This window comes from Balaenoptera acutorostrata, chromosome 2, assembly GCF_949987535.1.
Source record: "Balaenoptera acutorostrata chromosome 2, mBalAcu1.1, whole genome shotgun sequence".
Classification (NCBI taxonomy): domain Eukaryota; kingdom Metazoa; phylum Chordata; class Mammalia; order Artiodactyla; family Balaenopteridae; genus Balaenoptera; species Balaenoptera acutorostrata.
In genome coordinates this window covers 142,122,714-142,148,514 of record NC_080065.1, presented here as the reverse complement: position 1 = coordinate 142,148,514, position 25,801 = coordinate 142,122,714, and the positions used below count along the sequence as shown (strand labels likewise).

At 43.1% G+C, this 25,801-nt stretch overlaps 1 protein-coding gene across 2 annotated transcripts in view; it reads right to left on the bottom strand.

Moving 5' to 3' along the window:
• LSM11 (LSM11, U7 small nuclear RNA associated) overlaps positions 1-25,257 on the bottom strand; it is a 53,459-nt gene extending 28,202 nt beyond the window's left edge. The window contains exons 1-4 of one of the 2 annotated variants that reach the window (XM_057541616.1): positions 24,801-25,257; positions 19,391-19,530; positions 17,504-17,587; positions 16,829-17,037 (exon numbers count right to left, since the gene is read on the bottom strand). In XM_057541616.1, coding sequence (XP_057397599.1) covers positions 16,829-17,037; positions 17,504-17,587; positions 19,391-19,530; positions 24,801-25,248 — 881 coding nt within the window. In that variant the 5' untranslated portion in view covers positions 25,249-25,257. Of the gene's footprint in view, positions 1-12,475; positions 17,038-17,503; positions 17,588-19,390; positions 19,531-24,800 lie in introns of those variants that run through there. The other variant, XM_057541615.1, reaches the window with a different exon arrangement.
• Between the last annotated feature and the right edge of the window lie 544 nt (positions 25,258-25,801).

The following is a 25,801-nucleotide window of genomic DNA, read 5'->3' as shown; positions in this document are numbered from 1 at the left end:
TAAAATAATAATACCATGGTACTTTGACAAGGTAAAAATTGTGATGGTAATATGAGCAGGGCAGAACTTGGGGAAACACTGGCGTATGAAATAATTGCACATCTCTGAAAGCTTTGACCAGTGATCCTAAAAGAAACTCCAGGGAAGGTCAAAGGCCAGAATGTTCTGTTTAATGCACTTTCCATCCAGATTCTTATGCAAGAAATGCCCTGAATTCTCTTAAGGTGCTCCTAGCAGTAGATCTGTTCCCCATCAATATAAGGCACATTTCTCCAAGAACCCTTGGTTATTTACTACAAGTTACATCAATTGTTCAGTGCAGTGACCTTCAAAGGTAGGTTCACACAGGCCCTGGGTGAATGCCAGAGGATCAGCAAGGCATGACAAGGCTGGAATATCTATTTGTATTTTTTTAATCTAAAATACAGAAAAATAAATTTACTAATGATTAATACACGGACTGACAATAGAGCAGATGTCTATTTTATAAGTGTACACATTTGGGAGGGGGACACTAAACGCCATTTTATGAATAGGACATTCAATCAAAAAGGTATGATTACTACCAGATGTGAGAGAGGGGTTGATTAGATCTAGGACTTGCACTACTGGTGTATTTGCGACCTGTTTTCTCTAGGCACGCTTGTTCTCTCTTCCCCTATCTATCCCTGAGGAAGGGTGAAGTGAGAGAGGGCAGAAGACCCCGAAGAAGCCACCCTTGAATAAAAGATGTGTGTCCAAGAGATAACCCTCACATGTGAAGGATCATAGTCTGTTTTTTACAGTCCTTTGGAGATCTCAAAACCCAACCATCTTGTTCCAGTTCCAAATTTCAAAAAGGAAAGAAGACCCAAGCCACAAATGGACTGGGTTCCCAAATCTTCTTAGTATTCATCTATAACTCAGAATTAATTTTTCTATAAAAATGGCTACAGTAATTCATTTTCTTAGAAGAGATCTATTTAATACTCAATATGGCAGAACTGGACATTTGCAATGACAATTTACAGATTATAATGCTGTTACAATACTAGTGATTAATGGAACAAAAATTGAATAATTTATTTTGAACCATGCTGTAGGTAGAGAAAACCATGAGAATGAAAAATAGAGACTTTCGTGAAGACTTGGAAAAGGGCTTCTAGTCTCCTTCAAGGACATGAAAGATACACAGAACTGGCTTTTTCTTGTCCAAGTTCACTGCAAAACTCACAGTGCTTCTCTTCCTTAATACTAGAGTATCACTAGTACACTCCTTTCACTTACATTCATGATTAGCATCCATCTTGGGTTGGTACAGAGGGAAAGAACAAAGATTCATTTGACTCCGACAGAACTTCACCCACCAAAGTAATTATTCATTAATATAGGGGTCTGCTTATATTTAACCTTTACTTGTCTCATTAAAATATTATGTTCTCGGGGCTTCCCTGGAGGCGCAGTGGTTGGGAGTCTGCCTGCCAATGCAGGGGACATGGGTTCGAGCCCTGGTCTGGGAGGATCCCACATGCCGCGGAGCAGCTGGGTCCGTGAGCCACAACTGCTGAGCCTGCGCGTCTGGAGCCTGTGCCCTGCAACGGGGGAGGCTGCGATGGTGAGAGGCCCGCACACTGCGATGAAGAGTGGCCCCCGCTTGCCACAACTAGAGAAAGCCCTCGCACAAAACGAAGACCCAACACAGCCAAAAATAAATAAATTAATTAATTAAAAATCCTTCCCTCTACTTTAAAAAAAAAAATTTCTAAATATTATGTTCTCAACACACCTCTCAGAGATAATTCAGCTGGTGCTGGGAGTTGGGTATATATTGCTCTTCATGGGTGTAAAAAAAAAAAAAATGGCCCAGTGGTTCACGAGCTAAGGTTCCACTTTGCTGGAACACTGTTTAGTTTACAATTGACAGAGATTATGCGGGTCCTTTCTGAGGCCTTCTCTTAAGGACCCAGGCAGGATGATACTTTTTCCACGTATTTGAGGAGCACACACATCAGATTTATTGTTTGGGCTAGGTTGCTCTTCCCAAAGAATTTAGAATCCATGGGACAATGTGGAAATTTATGAATATTTTAAAGTTTCATCAACACATAATGAAGGTGCTAAAACAGATTGGAAATACATAAAACATAGCTGTAACCACTTGCAGAGGATGACAGTGGCAGGAAGACATAAGGGAAGAGAAATAGCTCTCTCTGCAGTTTCTCACCTACACACACTAACAACAAAATGTACACAAGTGCATATTGGGGTCTGATTGCAAAAAAGAGCCCGCACTTGCAAAAGAACGGTAATGCTAATGATGGCAGCGTAATGATGCCATCTCCATTTTCTTTCAGTCTCTCTCACCTGCCACTCTCACTCCCACCTTGCCTCCCTGTCTGTCTCCCTGGTTGCCTTCCCCATCCTCCTGCTCTAACGTGAACAGGACACAAAGCAGAAAAGAACCGAACAACTGGTGAAACAGGGTGGCTGGGGGGCGGGGGGGAAACTCTGAGTTGTTCAAGACACCCCTGTCCATTTGCCATGTTACTTTCCTCAGAGAGGCCTTCCCTGATGACTCAGTCACAAAGAGCTGCCCCAGTCACCCGTCATCACACTGTCCCATTCTCCTGGTTGACTTTTTTCCCTAGCACTTTGCGCTGTCTAAAGTGGTTGTTTATATTTTGTTTTCTTGTGATGTATGATTTTTATTTCTCTTCCCTAATAGAATGTAAACACCATGAGAGCGGGGGACTTGCCTGTCCGGTTCATTCCAAGATCTCCAGTGCCTAGAACAGTGCCTGGTCCCAGGAGGCGCTCAGTTAATAAATGTTGACTCAACAAATACCCTGAAATATCCAACAGATGACATGGGCAACCAACAGTGTCTAGGAAGTAGATAGTTAAGGACTCAATACATGGTGGTTATTATGGTTTTATTATTATACTGCTGTTAGCCAGAAAAATTACCCGGCCTCTAGGATTTGACCACGTTCTTTCCCAGGCCAGCAAAAGGATCTGGTTCCTCTTGCCTCACCCTGATCCTAGAAATAAAATTTGTCCCCAAGCCTCAGAGCTGCATCCTACCCATCCGCAGCCATAGTCCCAACATCTCTGTGCCTTCAAAAAGCAGGCTTAGTGCTACGTACCCACAGTCTCCTTTGAGAATATTGGGTGAAAAATCCCCACAGGCTTGGCCTCAGCTTTCTTTGTTCACGCTGTTTGCTTTGAAGACCTTAACACGGTGCTGAGAAATCAATAAGCAGGGATGCTGCCAGCCCTGCGTGTGTCTCCTTCTGATTCTCCTCCGGGAGGCTCGGCTCACTCTGACACACTGATAAGTCATGAAGTGCCCAGCTTGGTCTGCAAATTAAGCCCCTCGTAAGTAATCAAGGAACACCAAGCTTAGTGTGCTGTGGGTTTTCCATCGTGAGTGTCATTAGATGAAATGAAAGTACACAGTACAGGTTTTCATAATGAACAAGCCTCAAGTCAGGTTTGCTGTGATAGGGTTATCAGTCATTGCACAAATTAATTATTTAGGAGAGCACTTTTTACAGTGGGTTTTCATTTAAGTTTTGCCCCTTGATGTATGTGTATAAAAATGACTAATCCATTGGACACTGCTATTGTACTTGTGCATCTATCACTATCCGGCCTTTTTTTAGTAATTGGTTTATTAATTATAGCATCTTAATGATCTGTTTAAAATAAATAAACCATTTGCACCATTTCAAAGGTATTTCATGAGGCTCAGCTGATATTAAAATAGCACCAGCCTTATGTGCTTTTTCAGCAAGTGACCTAATTAGTTAATAAAGTAATTGAATATTAAAAAGGATGTTGCAGGTGATTAAAATTTAAGAGCCTTCAGAATGTTATTAAAGCTATAAATCATACATCACTGTTTTAATTTGCATAGCTACAGAATTACTAATGGTCCCACGTGCACACGGGGCTTGGCAATTAGTCCTTTAACAAAATGTTGGTGATGCTGAGGTACCAAATTCTTTCAACTTCTGTTGATAGCTGCATAGAAACCTGTTTTTGCCAGATTAAATATCTAACTGTTGAAATTGCTGCTTGCTCCCTTTTGACAGGTATAGACATTCATTCACTCAAGAATGCATTGTCCAAGAATTGTTAGGTGTTGAGTATAATGGTGAGCAAAACAGACATGGTCCTAATGGCATTTATATTCTGGAGTTAGTTGGGCAGAGATACTAGTCATAAACTTCCCTAAATTCATGTATAATTACAAAAGGTGATAAGGAGCTATGAAGGAGAAGTATAGGATTTTGCTGGTGAAATCTGACCTCATCAGCTAGATTAGGGATCAAACACTTAATTCCAGGTGAAGGGGCTGGGACTTCACCCAGCAGGCTGTGAGCTCTTGTTCAAGCAGGAAATCCCTGATGAACCTGCCAGTGGTGTGTAGGAAGGACGGGCTGGAAATGCTGGTTGTTTACCCAACAGCCATCACTCTTTCCTGGCTATCAGAATCCCAGTTCTATTTGGGTATAGAACTAGTACTATGCTCAGGGAAAGTAGGCCAGGGCCCAGGGATAAATGATGAGAAGTCTAAACCAATTGTTGTATTCCAATTGCCCTTTGTCTATGATTGGTTTAATGTAGATGTGTTCTGAGGAACTCAAAGAGGCTTTCTGGAAGAATGGAAAAGGAAATATACAAGGAGAACACTCCTTTCCTCTATGCTTTTGGATGTTAGCATGAGTGGTGGTGCTACTTGGAGCTATAGCAGCCATATTGACACCATGAGGGGGAAGACAAAACAAACAAACAAAGCCACACACACACATACACAAACATACTCCCTAAACCTGAGGCCTAATATTGTTGAATTGCTGAACCAACTCTAGAAACTTTGGATGTCTTAAAATATGAAAGAATAAATTTAAGTTGAATATTCTGTTACTTGCTGCCTAAAGCATCTTAATTGAACCAGAGGAGTCAAAAATGAAGATACTGGAAGCTGAAAGACAAATTAAAAGGCGAATATAACTGTCAGGTGAGCAGTGATAAAATGCTAAGCATGGTAGGGTGGAACAAGAGGAATGGAAAGTAAAGTCAAGAATAGAGTTGAGGGACTTCCCTGGTGGCACAGTGGTTAAGAATCCACCTGCCAACGCAGGGGCCATGGGTTCGAGCCCTGGTCCAGGAAGATCCCACATGCCACGGAGCAACTAAGCCCATGCACCACAACTACTGAGCCTGTGCTCTAGAGCCCCTGAGACACAACTACTGAGCCCACGTGCCACCACTACTGCAGCCCGGGTGCCTAGAGCCTGTGCTCTGCAACAAAGAGAAGCCACCACAATGAGAAGCCCGCGCACCACAACAAAGAGTAGCCCTCGCTCACCGCAACTAGAGAAAGCCCGTGCACAGCAACAAAGACCCAACGCAGTCAATAACTAACTAACTAACTAACTAAATAAATTTATCAAAAAAAAAAAAAAAAAAAGAACAGAGCTGAGGCATCGTGGACACAGAATCAACAGAATTTGTCAACTTACTAGTTATCCAAGGTACCAGGTAATGGTAACTGCCATTCACTGAGTATTTCCTATGTTCCAGGCATTATTCTGAGCACTTTACATGCAGCATCTCACGTAATCATTTCAACAACTCTATGAAGTACTATGAGTTGTCACCATGGTTGAATCCTGTTTCAGTCATGCCTTGATTTATCAAGTCAAATCCCAATAGCCTCTATCACCACCAGTGGGCAAAAGCAGATGACTTGCTTCAGACTCCCTGGAAAAGCTGCTGGCTAGACAGCTGCTCCTAACATTTTTCATTTCATAGCACACATAGAAAATGATAATATTAAAGCACACACTGGGGTAAATGCGAGGGGACTCGGGCATCTATACGGGGCTTGGCAAAAGCCTTCATTACTCTTTATTATATAATTGTAAGAAAATAAAATTCAAAATTTAGGGAAGAGGGGCTTCCCTGGTGGCGCAGTGGTTGAGAATCTGCCTGTCAATGCAGGGGACACGGGTTCGAGCCCTGGTCTGGGAAGATCCCACATGCCGCGGAGCAACTAGGCCCGTGAGCCACAACTACTGAGCCTGCGCGTCTGGAGCCTGTGCTCCGCAACAAGAGAGGCCGCGACAGTGAGAGGCCCACGCACCGCGATGAAGAGTGGCCCCCACTTGCCACAACTGGAGAAAGCCCTCACACAGAAACGAAGACCCAACACAGCCATAAATAAATAAATAAATAAATAAATAAATAAATAAATAAATAAAATAATAGAAAATTTAGGGAAAATATTAAATACTGAATTTGTGTAAAATTTCTAAAAAATAATCTCTTTAATTTTTAATGAAAGATTTGCATTTGCTTTTTATGAATATAGTTTTTTAATATCAGATTTTATGCTTGAAATAGCAATTCCTGATGAAGACTTTTAATCCAATCAAGACTTACTAATCATGGTCTCTTCAAATTCTTGATAGTCATCACTAACAATAAATTTTGTTCACACAAGTGATATAAATAAAAGTAAAAACTTTTCTGACACCCTTCCAAATTTTTTACAACTTTTGAGTCGTATTTAAAGTGTGTGTGTGCACGCGCACGCAGTCGTTCAAAGTAGTTCTTGCGGTTAAAGTAGTCATCATGTCCACACACAAGGGAAGAAAGCTGATACAACTGCATTCCCACTTCTTAACATTTTGATTTTCTAATCTGAGTAAGTCTTCTGGCACTTATAAAATGGTCTGGCCCTTTTGTTACTAATTCATGGCTTTCCAAGGATGAGAAAGCTACAAAAGTGGGATGACCCAAGCAGCACTGAAATAACAGGAGTTATTCTTGTGGGTTGTTCTTGTGTAGCAAGAACCCACAAGGTAAGGGAGACATGAAAAGGAAAGGAAAAGCTATTCACCTGCTGACACTTCTATGGCCCTGACAACTTCGTGTTTCCACACTGCTAAAATGTTACACTTTGCCTTATGGTATATTTGAATCCAGATCCCTATAAAGACAATTTTCCTGGCGGGGCTCATCTCTGGACCTGGAAGCAGGGAGAGAGGATCTTTTGGACTTCACATTCACAAAGACCTCACATACAGACTGTGGCTCTACCTCCAAATAAGGCTATGCACCCGCTCACAGGTACACAGTGAGGATTGGAAGCTGTACGTCATTCAGCCTGAATTTTACAAATACACCACATTTATGACTCTTTGACATTTCTTCACTATTTTCATGTATTGCGCGCCTCAAATAATGGAAGTGGCCAGGCTCTCTCTCAACCCTGAAGAGGCCCGTGTGTGTCTCTGTGTGTGTCTTTTTATGTGTATTTGTCCTCCAGTGCACATTTTCATAACTGGACTGGATGTAACATGTTCAATTAATTAAGGAATACATTTTTATTACCAACACCACTAACGGTTATATCTTGATCTCCATAAGGAACCGGCCAACTGGGGAGATTAGCGTGCATTGGCTCATGACTGGAGGGGAACAAAGATGTGCGGTCAACACATCTGCTTTGCACGTTTGTGCTTTGTTTATCATAAAATGGGCGATAATGATAAGGATGTGTAAGAAGCACAGTGTTAATGACAGTGCCAATGGAGAGTGTGAACAAAAGCCATGACTTCTGAGAAAGAGCTGGATGTAAATTAAACCCCAGATTTGTTCAGACTATAGGTTTTATAGCTACACATTTATGGCTATTAGAAAGACCTTTCGTGTTGAAATTCTTGCAAGAATAATTTCATCACTTCAAGTGTGAAACTCCCTAGTCACTGATTCCAACTTCTCCCATGGAAGCAACTGCTTTAGAATATTGTTTTTGCTGATGTGACCATTTTATTACAGAACATAGTGTGTATTATGTAACACATGCAGCTTATATCCATGCATTTCATAACACACAGGAGGACGCTGATCACTTGTGGCTCAGGAGGTCTTTGCCTATAGTCTGAAGATAAACATTTTTTTTTTTGAAGATAAACATTTTAATTTCAATAGTTGCCTATTTATTTTCATGTGTACTTTCAACTTAAGGCAAATTTCCCTATTTTGCACTGATGGTAGTGATGCATAGCTTCTTTTTAAGTGTTAGCTAAAAAGTGAGTCAATGTATAAAACATATCAAATAAATAAAAATGCAGTGGTCTACTTGGGATAAGGCAAAAATCATGGAGATGCTCTTCAAATGACCCAAGTCTTGGAGACCATGGGCTAGGTAATAATAAGAAGGAAGATGTAGGCTTTGGGTTGGGTTTCTGTTAGCGATGATGGCCACACATTCATCCTGGAGACCAGTGCCATACACATGTAAAGCTGCTGCCTGATGCCCCAGGAGCGGGCTTTTCCACGTGACACTAATTGGCCCACACAGGAGTGAAACCATGACCCTTCCCTCATTAGCCACATGCTCAGTCCAGCTGAGCTAGCTCGCTCTGGGTCACTGGGGTCCCATGTAGGAAATTACCATTCCAGTGCCCTGTGGTCCTCTCGTAACCCCAACTAATGAATGTCCCGTGGAGCCTAATGTCGTTCCTGGGGGAGCACATAGCTCTCCCAGCAGTGAAGAAGTTGATGACATGCTGAAGTTTTAACCTAGGGAGAACCAACTGAGGAGGCACGGAGAACTCAGGAAGCCTGGGGACAATCTTTCAAACATCTGTGTGCTAGAAAAAAAGGATGACAACAACATTCTGCTGTGTCCATTTGTTTGTCAGGCCCGGCCTCAGGACATGAAATGCAAGCACAGGGAAGTGAAGAAAGCAGCTGAGCATCACACAGCAAGCTTATCATAGTATAAATGACAGTAAGTGCTTGCTGTCTGGGCTGAGCACTTCCTGTCACCAACCCTATAAGGTAGGTGGTATTATCCCTATTTCAGAGATCAGGAAACTGAGGCTCAGAAGTCACTAGTAAGCATCTAAGATAGGGGCTCCTCCTAGGATTGCCATATTCTGGAAATTAATACTTCACCAAGTTGAAGGGAAATATTACCAGACAGACAGCTTGCCAAACCTTTCTGCTTGTGCCCCCTTTTAGGTCTCAGGGGAAAGACTGTAGGCCTTCAGGTAATCTTTATTTTTCTGTTGCTTTAGCACATCCATAGTGTAGCCTTGAGAAGAGTTTTTTTTTTTAATAAGATGAATAATAAGATTAAGAAGTCAAGGCCTAGGGAAAGCATTCTTCCCAGGTGTTGGAGAACACTGGAAAGAAAGGGATGGCAGGCTTTCTACATGCATTCTGAAGACCTGGGAAAGCCCACTAGCCACTCCACCTGCTTTTTTAACAAGACTATTGGATCGATACCCCTTCCAGGGCCAAACTAACTGGTGGGTGAAATGAAATACCAAGTGGCCCTCACTTGGCAGCCACTCTTACCAGAGCCACAGCTGGCCCACTGCCCTGGGGCTGCCCACTGCCACGGTCCTTTCTGGGAGCCATGAAGGCCCGTGTGCGTGTCCATTTCCAGCCGAAGATCAGGGCAAAAGGAACTAGAGACACTTGGCACAAAACAAAAGCCCTAGTTTAACTCAGCCCTCTGTTTTCTGATTAGTCTAAGGGGATGACTCAGCTTGTCCTCAAAGCTTCCTACTCAATGCCTGAGAAATTTGATATTTTTAAGGTGCAACTGGCTAACAATCAACTTAAGAGTCAGATAGATAGAGACAGAGTCCCAAATTTGCCATTTATTAGCAGGAGAGATGTTGGTAAGTTATTTAACCTGTTTCAGTTCCCTCACATATATACTGGGGATAAAATCTTCCCCTCACAGTTGCTGTATCTGAACAAGGCAATGTGTGTAATACACTTGGCACACAGGGCTCTAATGCTCAAGAATGACAGTACTTCTTATTGCATGCTCTGTCCTCTGCCCCCTCACGGAGCGCAACTGAGTGAAATGTGGTGCAAGTTGTCATGGTCCAAAAAGGCATGAAATAAAACTCTTTATTATCATCTTATTTTTAGTTGTTCATTTGAAGACCAGCGTCTAGCTATTTCACATACTGTATTCCTCTTCACCATAGGCTGCTGGGAAATTATTCCTTGACATAGAGAGGGGAAGGTCTTTTGAAGGCCTTGATGTGAAGCGCTTAGAAGACTTACCAGCACTGCCCGCCCACCCACCCCTCCTGCCCCTAGTGCCCAGCCTAAAACAACATACTTTTCTGTGTCTATTAGAAATTTTTCTTGCTTGCAGCCTTGGAGTGGAGGCTTAATTCTGGTCATAGAATTGTGAGAGAACTGCAACCTCTCTCATAAATGGGCTCTCAGGCATCAACACTGGAGGAAATGGAATTGTTTCCAAAAGCGAGACAGCGGCTAAGAAATAAGGGTATCAAGACAGTTTTCCTGGAGTAATCTCCTACCCAGTGGGAAGAGGCCAGGCGGAGTTGACAGTATTCTGAGAAGAAATGAGGAGCCCACAATGTGAGAACAGCAACAGACGCCCTAATATAGTGGACAGTGGGCCACCTCTCTCTTCATCACTCTTCCGCAGGCACGTTGGCTGGCTGATTGCCATCGGTCAGGCTTCCTTAACTTCACATTATGTAAATTCAGTAGTGGTAAGAGATGTTTATATTGCCCCTTGGGTTGACGATAGTTTGTTTTTCCTTGATTATCTCAGTCCAGACTGGTGAGCATTTAACAGTAAATTGTAGCAGTGCCTGGAGATCTGGAGACTCAGGTCCCCGTGGGACTCTGTAGTTAAACAGTTCTCTTTAAACCACTGCCACCTAGTGGTAAGCGAGCAGACTGAAATGCGCTTCACTTACGTCCAAGGAGAGAATGGGGATGGGCAAAAAAAGAACTTGTTTTTTCCCTACCACCTGACCCAGGAAGCATAGGGAAAGAAGTGACAGGAGATGAATCTCATTCCACTGGCCTCCACTCCCTGCCAATGTTTAACCATCACTGTACATTATATATGTCAAGCTAGTGGACTCTTCTGACTTTATTTTGACTAATGAGGACATTTTCATTTAATCACAAGCCTTTGAGATATAAAACAAACAAGCAAGGGCCAGAACTGGAGCACGTGGGTCTTGCCTCCCTTTCCTCCACTGTGGTGGTTAGAAACTTCCTGATGTCAGCTGCGCCCAACTTAATGTATTCTTTGAAAGTAGGGAATTGGGTCTTGACAGTTAACTTGAGGTTTCCCCCTCTAAGAATCAACGTCATTTTTGTTTCTCCACCTTACTCAGGTGACTCAGTGCTAGAAGCACACAGAGGAGATCAAGTAATCAATGTGGCAAATCTCTGCAGATCAACTTCCTGTACGTGCACAGAGGAGCTGGTGGCAAATTCAGATATTCCTGGAAGCATATGAGGATCAACGAGTCAGACGTGGTAAAATCCTCCGAGGTGAGCAGAGTCAATGGTGATCTCAGCAGGTTGTGAAGAGAGTGGATTAATGCCAGTGAGCTATTAGGTAGAATAAATTCACAGGGCAATTACCATTGCTTGGGGCTTAGAGGAGATAATTCACAACGTGGGCCAATTTCCTTTTCTAAGCATGAACTTCAAATAAACTAGGAACAACAAAGCAACTTCAAGGATAGTGATCTAGGTATGAGAGCTCTGGTAAAGAGAAGGCACAAGGTTACAACAATGAGACTGCAGAAAGCCTGAGACGTTTCAGCTTTCTAGATCAGTGTCTTCCCTTGGTAATAGACTCCCCTGCCTCCTTCTCTGCACCCACCCCTCTCCAATCAGCAGACACAAAGCAGCCAGTATATTGTATTAATCATATTTATTACAGTTTCCAGACTCCCATATGACAAATATCTAAAGCAGAAGAACACTGCAAGCTGACGTTACTAGCAGCAACCCACCTAAACCTTCCCTGGGAGGAAGGGTTTAGGTGAATTTAACAATGAGGAGTAATTTCAAGACAAGAATAAAAGTCATGTTTTTTCTTTTAGCAGCTGGTATATGAACAGTGAAACTATAAATACATAGAGTCATCCAGGTTTAGCCTTGTCTAAAAAACATTAATAAGTCACGGTGCAGAGGGGTATCCCTAGGGTTGCCAAACAGAAGGCTAATGCCTTTAGATGTCAGTATGAAATAAGCAAATCACTTTTCAAGACATCGCTTACTATCTGCTTTGCTGTCAGGACAACAGAAAAAGAACTGGACAGCTGCCCTAGAACTTAGCTCACACATAATTCAGCCAGACAATCATTGTTTCAATACACCCCTAAATTTTTTTAGAACACTTCCCCGCCGCCGACAGCTCTAAAAACATAACATCAGACATAACATCAGACATTTGCTCGGAAGGACTAAAAATCAAAATCAATTGCAGTGTACTGGGAATAGCTTTTATGGCTTTCCTGAGGGACAGTTCCTATCTCTTCAGAGAATGTTTTTAAAGAAGCACTAACTCTGGTAGCTTATCAAACTACTCTTTATTCTAAATAAATAAGACCAACTGAAGGTATCAGGTATACTTCTTCCCCCCCCCCCCCGCCCCCCCCGCCAGATCTCCAAACCATCCAAAGCCATTTCTTGACAGAGAGCTTTCATTTTTATTAGAGGAGTGCAAGAGAACTTACAAACATTTGAAAAATACTCGAAACATTGACAGTAAAGGAGGCCCAACCCTTCCTCAGAGCCCAGAAAACTGTAACAGGAACCCCAAAGGCTTATGTTCAATCCATCAACTCAATTTGCCAGAAAGTCATGACAGGCCACTCACCTTTGCCACACAGGCCTAGGTGGGATTTTCTTTCTTTACAATCACTAAGAAAGGCCTTCTGGGAGTTATTGCCCAGAAGAACACAGGCTGATGAACAGAAGCTACTGAAAAAGGGTCGACTGCATTCTATATCTGGCTCAGGAAAAGGAAAATTAAAACATCTGGAAACCATTACATTTATACCATGATACTCTTAGGTGAATCTTTACCTTCCCTCAGCAACCATTTCTTTCATACAAAATACACAAAGGCTTAGAAAGCTTTGGGGCAGCACCAGTGACAGCTAGCTGTCTTTGAATAATTTTAATTTTTTCCTAAAGGCAAAATTAAGACAAATTTAAAGAAGTAATTTACAGAACAGATTCTATTTCATGGTTTTGTCCATGTCAGCTGCTATGGAAACAGTACAAACAGAAATACAAATATCCACTCTACATCAAGTTAGGTTTCCATTTTTTCTCAAGGGATAGAAGCAGTACACCTAGGTTTCTGTAAGGCTTCTGAGGATGAAGGGCAGCTCATAGCTCATGGCCTGACAATCTCTAAAAGTACTCCTGGCCTATTTCACCATGAGGATAGGTAAAGCCCTTCTTCATTCGCTAACGACTCTAGCAAGGATTCCTATGCACCTAGACTTTAATGCTAATGGTTTCTAGGCTTTCTGACTTGACATGCACCATGCACGGAGAGCAAGGGACCAACTAGTCCAAGGCCACCTGCCTTAGACACTGATAACTCCAGCTAACCATCGCACAAATGGCCCACCTGTCATAAATGGTCTCTGAGAGGAAGCAGAAATACTTCCCAAATACTAGCACAAACAACCTAAAGTACAGTCTCTCCTAGTGGTGAAGCAGTAGAACCATCTCTGTGTACAAAGAATGGCTCATGAAATCGTTCTGGGCGTGAAGCCACACCTTCCATTTCTTGATCCCTTGTTACTTCCTAACAAAGCTGGATACTCCCGAGAAGACCTCAACAAGTGTACAGGTAGGTCTGCCCTGTGAACTGCCCTGAAAACACACTGCCCTGTCTAGAGATTACTTTTTTTTTTTGAAGAATCAAAGTTGAATGTTCAAAAATAAGTACTAGTGTCTCAAGCCCCCAATCCCTAGAGAATACCAGAAGCCAGTTTTGCTGTATTGGGGCTGCTTAGGACCTCCTCGACGAGTTGATGGGGGGCCTCCAGAAATCTACCATTCTGGCTGTTACTTTCCCCTTTTCTTTTCTTGCCTTCTTCTGAGGAAGACTTCAGCTATTTCCATAGCAACTTATTTAAAATGTCCTAGATGATCACATTTTTGAGCAGCATATACATTTTTAGGACATATTTTTCATTCCTTTTGAACAATTACTCCAATAATAAAGAAAAAGCAATAATTTAAAAAATTTACTTCTCTAAAAATATGGTTATCATGCTTTGTACACAATAGCACATTTACTAGATAATATTCATTCCAGAATCACTGTCCAAACCAAACAAATAAATGGGGGTATATGGGCACATAAGACAGATGACACACAGTTTTAAAATAATTTTCAGATCCAGAATTGGTAAGTTGGACTGAAAAGCAGTAAACCAATCCTTATATGGATACATGAAAATTAAATGCAAACTAGAAAATGAGCATGTGTTTAAAATAAATCAGGTTAGATTTAATCAGGCACTACAATGAATGGAAGTTGATTATATTCCTTTTGATTCCAAATTTCCACTTTATTGGGAAAATCTAGTAACCATTACAGCTTCTAGCTGAGGGACAAGAGGACAGACAGATGGCGACTGCCAAACAGGGAGGACTGGTAAAGAGGTAGAGGCAGGGGTGCCTGATGATTAAACAAGACAACTACTAATTGGGGAACTGAGATTTTAGACATACTGTTTAGAAGAGATTTAGACTGGCAGATTCCAAAGATAATTGTTCACGAGCGTTTGTAACCTAGAACTTCTCTAAATGTTTAGTGCACCTCATCTGGCTCTAAAGAGTATATTTAAAACGCATTTTGAAACAAAATCAAATAAACAAAACAAAACAACTTCAACAGATGCCCCTTTGGGGATGCGTTGTTTTTAGGTGCGCATCCTTCCTTCGGTGCTGCCATATAAACCCCTCAGAAAGTGCAGCGGAATTCCCTCTCATCGTGACCAGAAGAGGGTGGGGGCTGGGATGCGGGGGAGGGGGCAGCAAGGAAATACCCCTCTTCTTTTACTGAAGATACTCTTCTGAGCACTTCCATTGTCCCTTAGGAGGAAGGAACGGAACATGGAAAACAGTTCCTGAAGATATCACTGCTTTTTGATGATAACAAGATCATAACTGTGACACCTATGGAGATTACTCTCTGATATTATATAGCACCTACCTTGCTCATGAAACACTGAACTTTTACCAAGCTATGAAACAGGGTGAGTAAAAATCACTCATGGCACTTACACGTGTTAAAAGACTTTAAAATGCCTTCCCCAAATTCTTTTACTCAGTGCCCCTGTGAGGTAGGTGTCTAGTGGGAAAAAACTGAGGCACAGAGGGGTTAGTCTGCTCTCCTCTCACTACATGATGAGCCAGAGTCCCAGCTCCTTGAACTTGATTCACCCGCTTCGCAGAAGGCTTATTTAAGTAACACGACAAATACAGCAGAGGAAGTTTTTCTTTTCAAACGTTTTAACTAGTTAGCTATTTATCATTCTCACTTTGAACCTAAGTTATCTAAAATAAAACCAAATAATGTATAAACTAACAAAACAAAAGGTCAACATTGCCTAACAGTCTGTGTCAAGATATAGACTATTTTGCACTGGTGATTGGAAAAGCATATGGTTCAAGCAGAAGTAGTAGCAGGTGGTCTAGTGTTCCTGTTACTCAAGCCGGGCTGAGTAAAGTGTCCCTAACAGACACCACCGTTGTACTTCGTGAGAACCTCTTTGGCCTGACGCAAGGGAATAAAACTCCACCCCTGTTTCATGGAAACCATCCTAAAAGATACTCTAGACAGGGGCCAGCCCTGCCTGGAAAGAGTACTCTCAGCCACATGATGAGTGTATATTATTGAGTCCATGCAGAACTCTTTGAAGCCAGACATGAAGGTCACAGTCTCCTGACATAAAGCTCACAGGACCGGTCACACTATATACAGAGGGGCAATACAGAGGGTACATGCACTAGCACCATGCCACAGAAGTGAAAGAGAAGGACAAGAGCCTCTTATAGTTCCATCTGGTATACCATCTGCAGAAGCTACCTCTGGCAAGAGGAAGACCAAAAACAAGGTCCCATATTTCTTTCCATAAAGTGGAGAGGGATAAAAACACAGCATTCATTGCTAGATGCTTTGAGCATACCACCTACCCAAATTTCACTCTTACATAAATTGGTGGCCTTCTTATATCTTATAGATATTAAAAGATAACAAATTACATTTCTTGATCAAGAGAGAATGGTGTAGAGCAAAATTCAAAGGTCAGTTACAAGATGTGGCTTCAGGGCTCAGAGTGATTTATACTGTTACTCTTAGAAACAAATTTATGAGTACTCAGGGCACTAGCTTTTAGAAATGGGATCATTCTTTTTGAGGTGGTTCTTTCCTTCACCGTGCTATAGTGTCTGTGATGTGAATTCAATTCATACCATGCTCCCTAATTCAAATCTAGTATTTGGTTTGAGTGTCTGAAGTAGACCACGATACCAAATAAGATGCATGTACCTCTGTACAGCTTTTGCCTTTGATATTAATGCAAACATCCACCCACCCTCTCAAGGCCTGTTTCCCCTTCAGGGACCTCATCTCCCAGAGGGCCCGAGCCTGGCTCTATGCTCTGCACATGCCAGACCAGAGGGTATCATTCCAACTCATAGCTTCACTGGGATACTAGGATATAGCATAGCAGCGATTCATGCATTTTACTTCTAAAAACCAAAGCTCAAGTGAGGCCGAGCTGGTCACTGTGCAAGATGAACCAGCAGGACATTCTCGCCTCGAATGAAAATCTGATTTATGTGTCGAGTGAATACCTGCTGGTAATCCACTTTGGGCTTTCGCTTTTTCTTACGGGGCTGGCCCCTGGAAAGGGTGGTGGCCCTGGAAAAGGTACCTCCCGCACTCGACCCCTCTGTCTGTGTAGTCCTCCCTGACAGCTCTGACCTGGACTCCTCCCTTGCCGATGCCTGCAGGGAAGAAGGGACGGAGCGGGAACGCCTGCGTGAACCCCGGTCAGTGTCTCCTCTTCCCCACACTGAAGCCACCTTCCAGGTGGATGTCTGGGAGTATCTGGACAGAGTGGAGTCTTCAACTGCAGACTTGGAATCTGTTTCCTTCTTGGAGGAATCCTGCAGTTTTAGTCGATCAAAGAGCTATAAGGAAAGCAATGACAAGTATTAGCCTTCTCTTTAGCTTTCAACATCCCTCTTTCAATATGTAGAAGAAAGACTAGATTCCTTTATCATGCTCTGTGGACTGCTTGTTTTGCAATTTTTAAAAAGTTAGTAACGAATTTTCTATTTCTAGCCATAACTCAGATAAATCAATAAATATGTCAAGAGAAAAGGCACCTGCTTTTTCTATGGTATAAAACTGAAAGACTTTCAAACCTTATAAGAGGTAACTTGTTGTTCAAACAATATGCAAGTAAGAAGCATGGACTCATTTTTGATTCGCTGGATGCATGGGAAGAGACTAATGAAGACCGTGGTCCAGGCACACCTGGTTGATAGCAATAGGGCTTTTCCACTTGGAAACCCTGGTCCCTGGACTCAGTGATCTTAATTCCTAAGCTTGAAAGCATGTTGGGTACTCAGAAAGTCAGGGGAAACTGCCTACCCTAGTGAGAGTCAATGAAGAATCCCGTTCATATGCTTTGCCTAGAACAGGTTTTCGGTAGGTCTCATCCACATCAGTAAGTGCCTAGAGAAAAACAGACCAAAGGGGGGAAAATAAGGTAGCATTCAAATATTATTTTTATAGCTTTCAGGAAAAAATTTAAAAGGCAGAATAACATCTAATTATAGCAGAACTAACCTTAACAGGTGACTCAGCTCTTGGGCAGAAACAAATGGTAATACATGGCACCCTGTGAATAGGAATTCCAAGCGGCTATGACCATATAAGATGGGTCTCCCCTACGGTAAGGTGCCTTTACCAACGCAGGGTAGAGGTTCATAAATTTCAGGGAGCGTGAATATCTAGGATGTTTATTAAAATATAAATCTAAGGCTATCCTCCTAGAGATTCTTCGTCCTGGGGTGAAGCCCAGGAACTTTCTATTTTAACCAAAAACCCGATGATTCTGATGCAGGACAGCCTCAGACCACACGTTAAGAAACACTACTCTACTGCTGCTTTTCCCTTTTCAGTCAGTATGTCTTATGACAGCAATTAATAGAGATTAACCAGGGTAACACATAGAATTGCTGGTGAATTCTTGTTGTGGAGAGATCAACCTCACAGGACAGCTGTTAGGATCAAATCAGATCAGGTGTGAGAAATTACTTTGAAAAGTGTGAATCACCCTACAAATATAAGCTGACAGTATTATGATTACCACCACTGTTATCAAATATATTCTTCTAAATCTTTTCCTTCAAAGGTAAAATTATAATAAAATATTTTCCCTACATTTTAGAGATGAGAAAACTGAGGCTCAGAGAAATTACTTGGCCTAGAGTCACACAGCTACCAAATGGTGAAGCTAGGATGCAAATCCAGGTTTTCTGATTCCATACAGCTTAAAACATGGTCTCCGAAGCCAGAAAGGATAAAGTCATGGTCCTTTCACTTACCAACAGTGTGATCTGGGACCAATCTTCCAAAATCGCTAGCCTCAATTTCTTCATTTGTGAAATAAAACAGTGATAGACCTACAACTCATTCATTGAGATATTATATATAAAGCCCTTAGTACAGTATCTGGCACATAGCAAGTGCTTAATAAGTATTAGCAACTATTATTATTATCAAAGTTATTTTAACTGCCTCATATTATAGTTGTGCTACAATATATCCCTTCTCTCCTACAAATGTTTAGTAAATAGACAGTAAGCCTCTAGAAGACTGAGGGCACGTGGTACACTCCTTCACAAGGAAACACTATGCAAAGTGTCTGGCTTATTAATATGTCTGCTTCCCCTCTATCCACATCTATCTTTCCGAAAGCTGTAGAGTAAAAGTTCCTTTCTGAAATTTCTGTACCTAGCACTGTGCCCAGCCAAAGTGGGAAGTCAGCAAATATTTTTAAATGAATGAAAAATAGTTGGTAGGAAATCAACATAAAATTACTGAAAGATGAAATAAGTAATTATTCCTTAAGGCTAGATTTCTCAACCCTGGCACTAATAACATTTTGGACCAGATAATTCTTTGTTGTTGGGCGGGGGGGCGGTGTTTTGTGTACTGTTGGATGTGCGGCAGCAGCCCTGGCCTCTACCCACTAGATGCCAGTAGTACCCCATCCCACAGTCGTGACAATCAAAACAAATGACATTGCCAAATGTCCCTGGGACGGAGGAATGGGCCAAATCACCCCAGGTGAAAGCCTCTGCCTTTGGGAAAAGCAATAAAAAGAACTTTTTTGTTGTTGCCCAAGAGAGTGCAAAGATTCTAGCTCCTCTGGGAAGTTATTCTGGAGGTTTTGCTGAATAAGGTCCTTGAGATATATGAAAAATTAAATCCCTAGAAGGTTCTCCAGCCCCTTGAGAAAGGTTTAATTACCATATTCCAGAACTTGTCAAATGCAACAAGGAAGCCCGTACAGACGCCCCGAAGTCCCTTGAAAGTGCGGATGTGAACATTCACCTTCACCCCCTCCCGGATACAACGATGGAGTTCACCCAGAGGGCTGCCTTCGTGCACTGAAACAAGAAGAACAGTCAGCACAGCATGAACACCTGCTCTCATTCCCAGAATTAACAACCAAGACCACCCAACCATCTCCAGAACAAGGCAACATGGTGTAGTGCCAACCACACCACAGGAGCAGGAAGGCCCAGTGGGCAAAATGGCTAGCGTAGGCAACACACACTGAACAGAAACAAGATTCCCTGGAACATGGATAAACCAGCTGTATGGCTACCATCCAAATGTTTCACTACCTCTCTACCCTATTTCTATGATGTCACTGATTCTAAGAGGCACCATCATTTTAAAACTTTTTTGGGCAAAAAAGAAATACTATATTAAATGTGCGCATCAGCAGCTAGATTCTTCTCAGTTCTATGCCCTGTTAAGACAACGTTTTTCAGGATAAATCTCATGAACCACATATCCAGCTTGAGCCTTCCAAAGAACAAAAACCCTCGTCATAGGTTTAAAGGAAATGAACCATGTAACTCATTTGCCCTGAAACACATGCAATCGTCTAAGAAAGAATGGCCTTTTGGCCTCCCCAGTCTGAGCTACTTCATGCACGCGCTCTCTGGGGCCACTAGTGTTTCAGTGTATATCATCTTTACACTAGGAGGAAGAGGCCTGGTTGTATTCCAAGCCTTGCTGGTGTAAAGGCACCTGCTGAGCATCTGACCCTTATGACATTGCTGATAAGCATCATATAAAAAGAGCAGTATGACAACTCATGGGAGGAATGCTGGGATTATAAACTGCAGCTTTTACTATGATGGACTCTTTTTTTCAGAGCTTGGGAGCAAGGTTGAATTTTATTTTTATTATTTCATGTTAACTTAGCCTTCAAAATATGCTGGCTATACGACATAAAACCTCCCTAAAGAAAACTGTGCGAGTACACGTGCACACACACACACTTTCTCTCACAGTCACATTCACACTCACACATACACAGTCTCATTTTTTCCCCCAAGTTTGCAAGGCACAATACTTTGTAAGTTATTGTCATTGATAGTAAACAAACAAAAAATCTCTGTTTTGTTTCTAGTGGCATAAAAGAGAACAAAAGTCTTGCACTTCAACTTGGATAACGAAGGTGGCTACTCTTAACCTCCTTTACCCCTCACTCATGGATTGGCTTATAAATGATGGCAGTGATAAATTAACAAAAGAAGATATGCTTGGATTAAGTGACTTAGCAAATGAGAAGTAGGAGCTTGTCAGATTGAGGGTTCAGCAAGAAGGCACAGTTGGAGGCAGAGTGACAGAAAACAGTGGCCTTGGAAAGGAACATGAGAACCTTGGTCTGATCTTCATCACCTATACGTTCTCTAGCCATCTTTTAAAATTCTTTGAACCTTTGACATATAAGGATGTATGTACGTATATCTGGATATGTGTTATAGACAGTGTCAAATCAAGCATTGTAAACAACTTTTAGGTCATTATAACTAGTTGTGTGAACTTGGCGAGCAACTTTTTCTCTATAAGCCCAAATTTCCTCATTCATAAAATGAGGTTAGACTAGTTAACTTCTAGAGTCATGTAAGGAACAAGCCTTTATAATTCAATTTCTTAGAAACTGATCACAATGCCTGGATTACTCCGTTTACCTATACACATTCACTCCTCTTTCTCACCATACATGTATATGTTCCACAAAGGGTGGAAAGACCACTCTTTTTCTAACTTGAAAGAAAGTAGGGGCACCCTTTTCTCCCCATGCACCCCCAAATCAGAGAGAAAGGACAGGCATGTATCGTAACAACCGTCTCTTATTCTGATTAAATGGCAAACTCAGGTTTTCCACCCTCACATCTGTACTTTTCTTTTGATTTTTTTTTCTTCCAAAGATTTAATAAGGTGTAATTCCAGGGAGTATTTCTCTCCTTATGTGATCAAAAATACAACACTAGCACCACCTATCAGAGCAAAACGCCAAGACAAAAATGAACTTCACATTCTGAATCAGAAGGCACATTCTGAATCTCTTTCCAGCAGTACTTGTGACAAACTCCAAATGGATATGAGCCAGGCTTCTAGATATATATATAGATAGATACACACACACACACACACACACACACACACACATATATACACATACACATATGCCTTATCTCTGAAAAAGTTATTCTTCCAAATCCCGCTCTCCATTGCCATTGCTCTTGGGCCACACCCTTCCAAATCCAGGTCATTTTTAACCCCACTCTTTCTTTTCCCTGCTTGTAGCCAATACGAAGTCCAAACAATAGATTCTCAATAACTAAGACCTGCCCTTTCTTTTCTCTTTCCACAACCAACAATACAGTCCAGCGCCTCATCAGATGATTGGTTCACTTCAAGACTCTCCTAGCTCCCCTCCTCCACATCAGCAACAGCGTCGTCACCACTGTCACCAACATTATCACCACTTACTGAGCCCTCAGTATGGGCCAGGCCCTATGGTAAGTTTAACTCTATACACATTATTTAAGCCTCACGACTCAAACAGGTTTAAATAATTTGCTCAAAGTTCCTTACCTAGTAAACAGCTGAGCCAACAGTCAAAACTGGCAGGTTATATGCATTCTGACCTGGGGCTTTTAATTATGACAGTCTAAAACTAATAATAACCACAACAACAACCTACAACAATAAAAACAGTGACATTTAATACTCACTGAGAATTTCCCTACATGCTAGGCAACATTACAATTGTAAACCTTTAAACGTGTTAACTAATTTAAACTTCACAACTAGATTCTATTATTGTCCTCACTTCACTTATGAGGAAACTGAGGCCCCAAAGAGTTTAAGTAACTTGCTTAAAGTAAAACAGCTGGAAAGTGGAGGAGCAAGTATTCAAACCTAGGCAGTCAAACCCCTGAGCCTGTGCTCTACTCTACCTCCCCAAACACATTTTACTACTAGAAACTCAGCAATTAGAAACATTTGCCCTACAAAGCCTTTTGCTTAAGAATATACACCATGGTTCCCACTCTCTCTCATAACAAAGTCAAAGAAAAACTCTTTGACTGGTCTTCAAAACATTCTGGCTACCAATCCCTTTCTGGACCCAAATTCAGTTCTCATTGATCTGGACACAAACCACATATGCAGCACCCTCCACCCACCAAAAAAAAAAAGCAAGCAAGGAAACATTAGAATGTACTCTTCCTCTCCTGAGACTAGCATAACGGTTAAGCATATAGCCCCTGGACTGGGACAACCCAGGATCAGAGGCAAACTGACTAGTTTCGTTATGCTAGGCAAGTAGTTGAACTCAATGAGCGTCAGATTCCTCATCTATAGAAGTGTATCCAAGGGTAAAATGAGATGCAATGCATCCAAAGGGCTTAACACTGTGTATAGCACATACTGGCTCAATAATAGTAGCTATAATTAACAACAATAAAGTTACCACCTGACTTACAAAGGGGCATGAGGAAACTTTTTGGTGCGGATCTGTTCTGTATCTTGATTGTGGTGGTGATTTCACGACCATACACTTGTCAGAACTCACTTTAAAAGAGTGAATTTTGCTATGTGTAAATTACACCTCAATAGTCTGATTTTTAAATAATTGCTGTTATCTTCAACCATGCCCTTCCTTAACTTCAAGACCTAAAGCTGACCTCATACATGAACTATTTCTTGAAAAAATCTAATCCTCACCCATGCTTCTGTACTTTTTTTGCTTTCTGAAGGTCATCAACTCTTTGTGCTATCTACTCATCTTTACCATGTACACCCAAGTGTTTCCACTGGTGGGATTAAAATTTTCAGTGCCGAGGGCACATTCTGAGACTTTGATTCCAGGCATATATTTATTATGGGAAGTCAATAAAGTTGGCTTTCACACACTTTCATACCAATAATATAGCAAAGTGCTCCACAGGTAAAGGCAAAACCACCCACCACATAGAAATATTTCTTTTCTCTTGAAAATCTTGGAAGCAAAGCAATGATTGGCAAAATGGAAATAAATGTTACAATCTGAGACTTGGAGTGCATTTCAAAGATCTGATAGTGGCAAAAAGTATGGGCAAAATAAGGTCCCCCAAACTGCTCTTAATTTAGGAACATGCATAATCTATCTTTGTGCCACTGCTGGGCAAGCAAACTGGAGTAAACCCTAGCTCAGGCAGGGATGCTCCGGCATAGTAAATCATCCGACAAAGGCACCCCTAACAGCACTCAGCTTTTCAGAATGTTTCTCTTAACAAACACATTTCTAGAAATGAAACAAAATATTCCTTTGCTTAGCACAACCCTCCATTCCAAAAGCAGTGATTTAATAATGCCAAGATTTAGCTATCAGGATACAGATGCTCTGAATGGCTAAGTAGGTCATTGTGTTCATGGGACAGATGTCAGAACTGCTTGCCAGATGACAAAGGTATAACCCTGGGCTGTTTTTATTCCATTTATACAAGACCTAACACACATTAGCAACCTCTGCTGTTTACAGCTTTACTCTAAGGATCTATTAGGAGGCTGCAAGAAATTCCCTTGTGCCATTTACACCTTCAGAACATAAAATAACCTGTGCATATGGTAGTATGAGTCTGACAGACACAGTCCTGCACTCAGCCTGGCAGAGTGGCTGTAAAATAGTGTCTGTGCTTTACTGGCATTTTGCGCCTGCTGCATTCCAGGACTTGTGACTTGCTAATGTGAACATATGTATATCAACACCCTGCAGCCCTTCTCCTGCTTACAGCACTGAGAACGAGCTGTCACTTAATGTGCAGGGGTTATGGGGTTATGTCTCTTGTGCTACCTGAACAGATTTCCTCACACTGCATCCCAATATCCCCAAATCTCAATGACCAAACACTCTCCCTCCCCTAATATTGGCTGTGCCCTCCCTCCCCCCACTGTGCGTGGTCCCAAGACCTCAACACCTCTGCAAACCCTCCCTGTGATGTCCCGTTTCCAGGCCCACCACCTCTCCAGACCCCCCTTCACTCCTGCAGATCCCTTCTGCAAGCTCCTCATCACCTCTGTAGGCAGTTCCGTGGACCCCATCACCTTTACGCACGTTATCCAAGCAGACACTCCCCATGGCTATTTATTACCTCTACAGCCTTACCACTCTTCCCCCGCAGTTCAGGCAGACCCTTCCTCACTCCTCAAGCTGACCCTCCCACGGTCGCTGATTATCTCTTCAACCTTCACCAAGACCCTCCCCCGATACACGTAGCCCCGCGCCAAGCCGCTATCACCCCGCAAACGCCTCCAGGGCCGCCGCCTTCCCGACAGCCGGCCCGGCCCCAGCCCCGCCCGCCGGACTCACAGGGCATTCTCGTGAGCACGTTGCGCGGCGCCTTCCTGCTCCGACCCGGACCCCGCCGCCGCGCCCCGGCGGCCCCGTCCCCTTCCTCCTTGGCCACCATGAGGCGGCGGAGGCGCTGGATGCGCTCGGGGTCCGGGGCGGGGATGTCCGGGCGGCGGCGGGTCCTGCCCAAGGGGCCGGCGGCGGCGGTAGCGGGGCCCCCAGAGCCCGCGGCCGCGCCCCGCGCCCGTCCGCGCCCGCCGCCCCGGCACCCGGTCCTGAGGAAGCTCTCGTACTCGGCCAGGTTGTTGAAGCAGGGCGCGTTGGGGTAGGGGATGGGAGGCAGGCGAGGCGCGTACAGGGCCAGCAGTGGGTCGAAGCTGTCAGAGCTGACATCCAGCCGCGGGCTGGGCGGGCGCGCAGGGCTGCCGGCGCGAGCCGACCTCGCCCCCCTCTCCCGCTCCTCCATGTTTGAAAGGCCCGCAAGCCGAGGCCGATGGGAAGAAGGAGCGGGGCCGCCAGAGGGCGGCACTGCGCAGCCGCAACGCGTGTCTCACTGCGCCGGCGCGGCCGCCGGGGGGCAGCATCTGCCCGCGCTCTGCGCCTCCGGGGGTGTGGCGAGCGGCTGCGACCAGGCGGGTCCTCGCAGCTCATCAGCGTTCGGGGAAGAGGTTAATTTGCTCTAACGCAGTGTTTCCCCCATCTATATCATTATCGCTTTGGGTGTTTCCTAGTGGTGCGGATTCCCTGGGGGTGGAGCCCGGGACCGGCATCTTAACAAGCTCCCCAGGTGTTTCTCTGCTCTCTGGAACTGCGCTCTACTCCTAGCTTGCGCTGGCGGGAAGCAGTGGGGAGAGGGCAAGGAATGCCCTAGTTTGCTCTCATGCTGAGTGCCACTGGGGTTTAGCCTAGGTGGGCTCCAACTATTCAGCTTCTCTGGCTCTTTACATTCTCATCTGAGATATAGAAATGGTTGCCTACCTCACAGAATTGTCCAAAGAATGAAGAGATGCTGCATATAG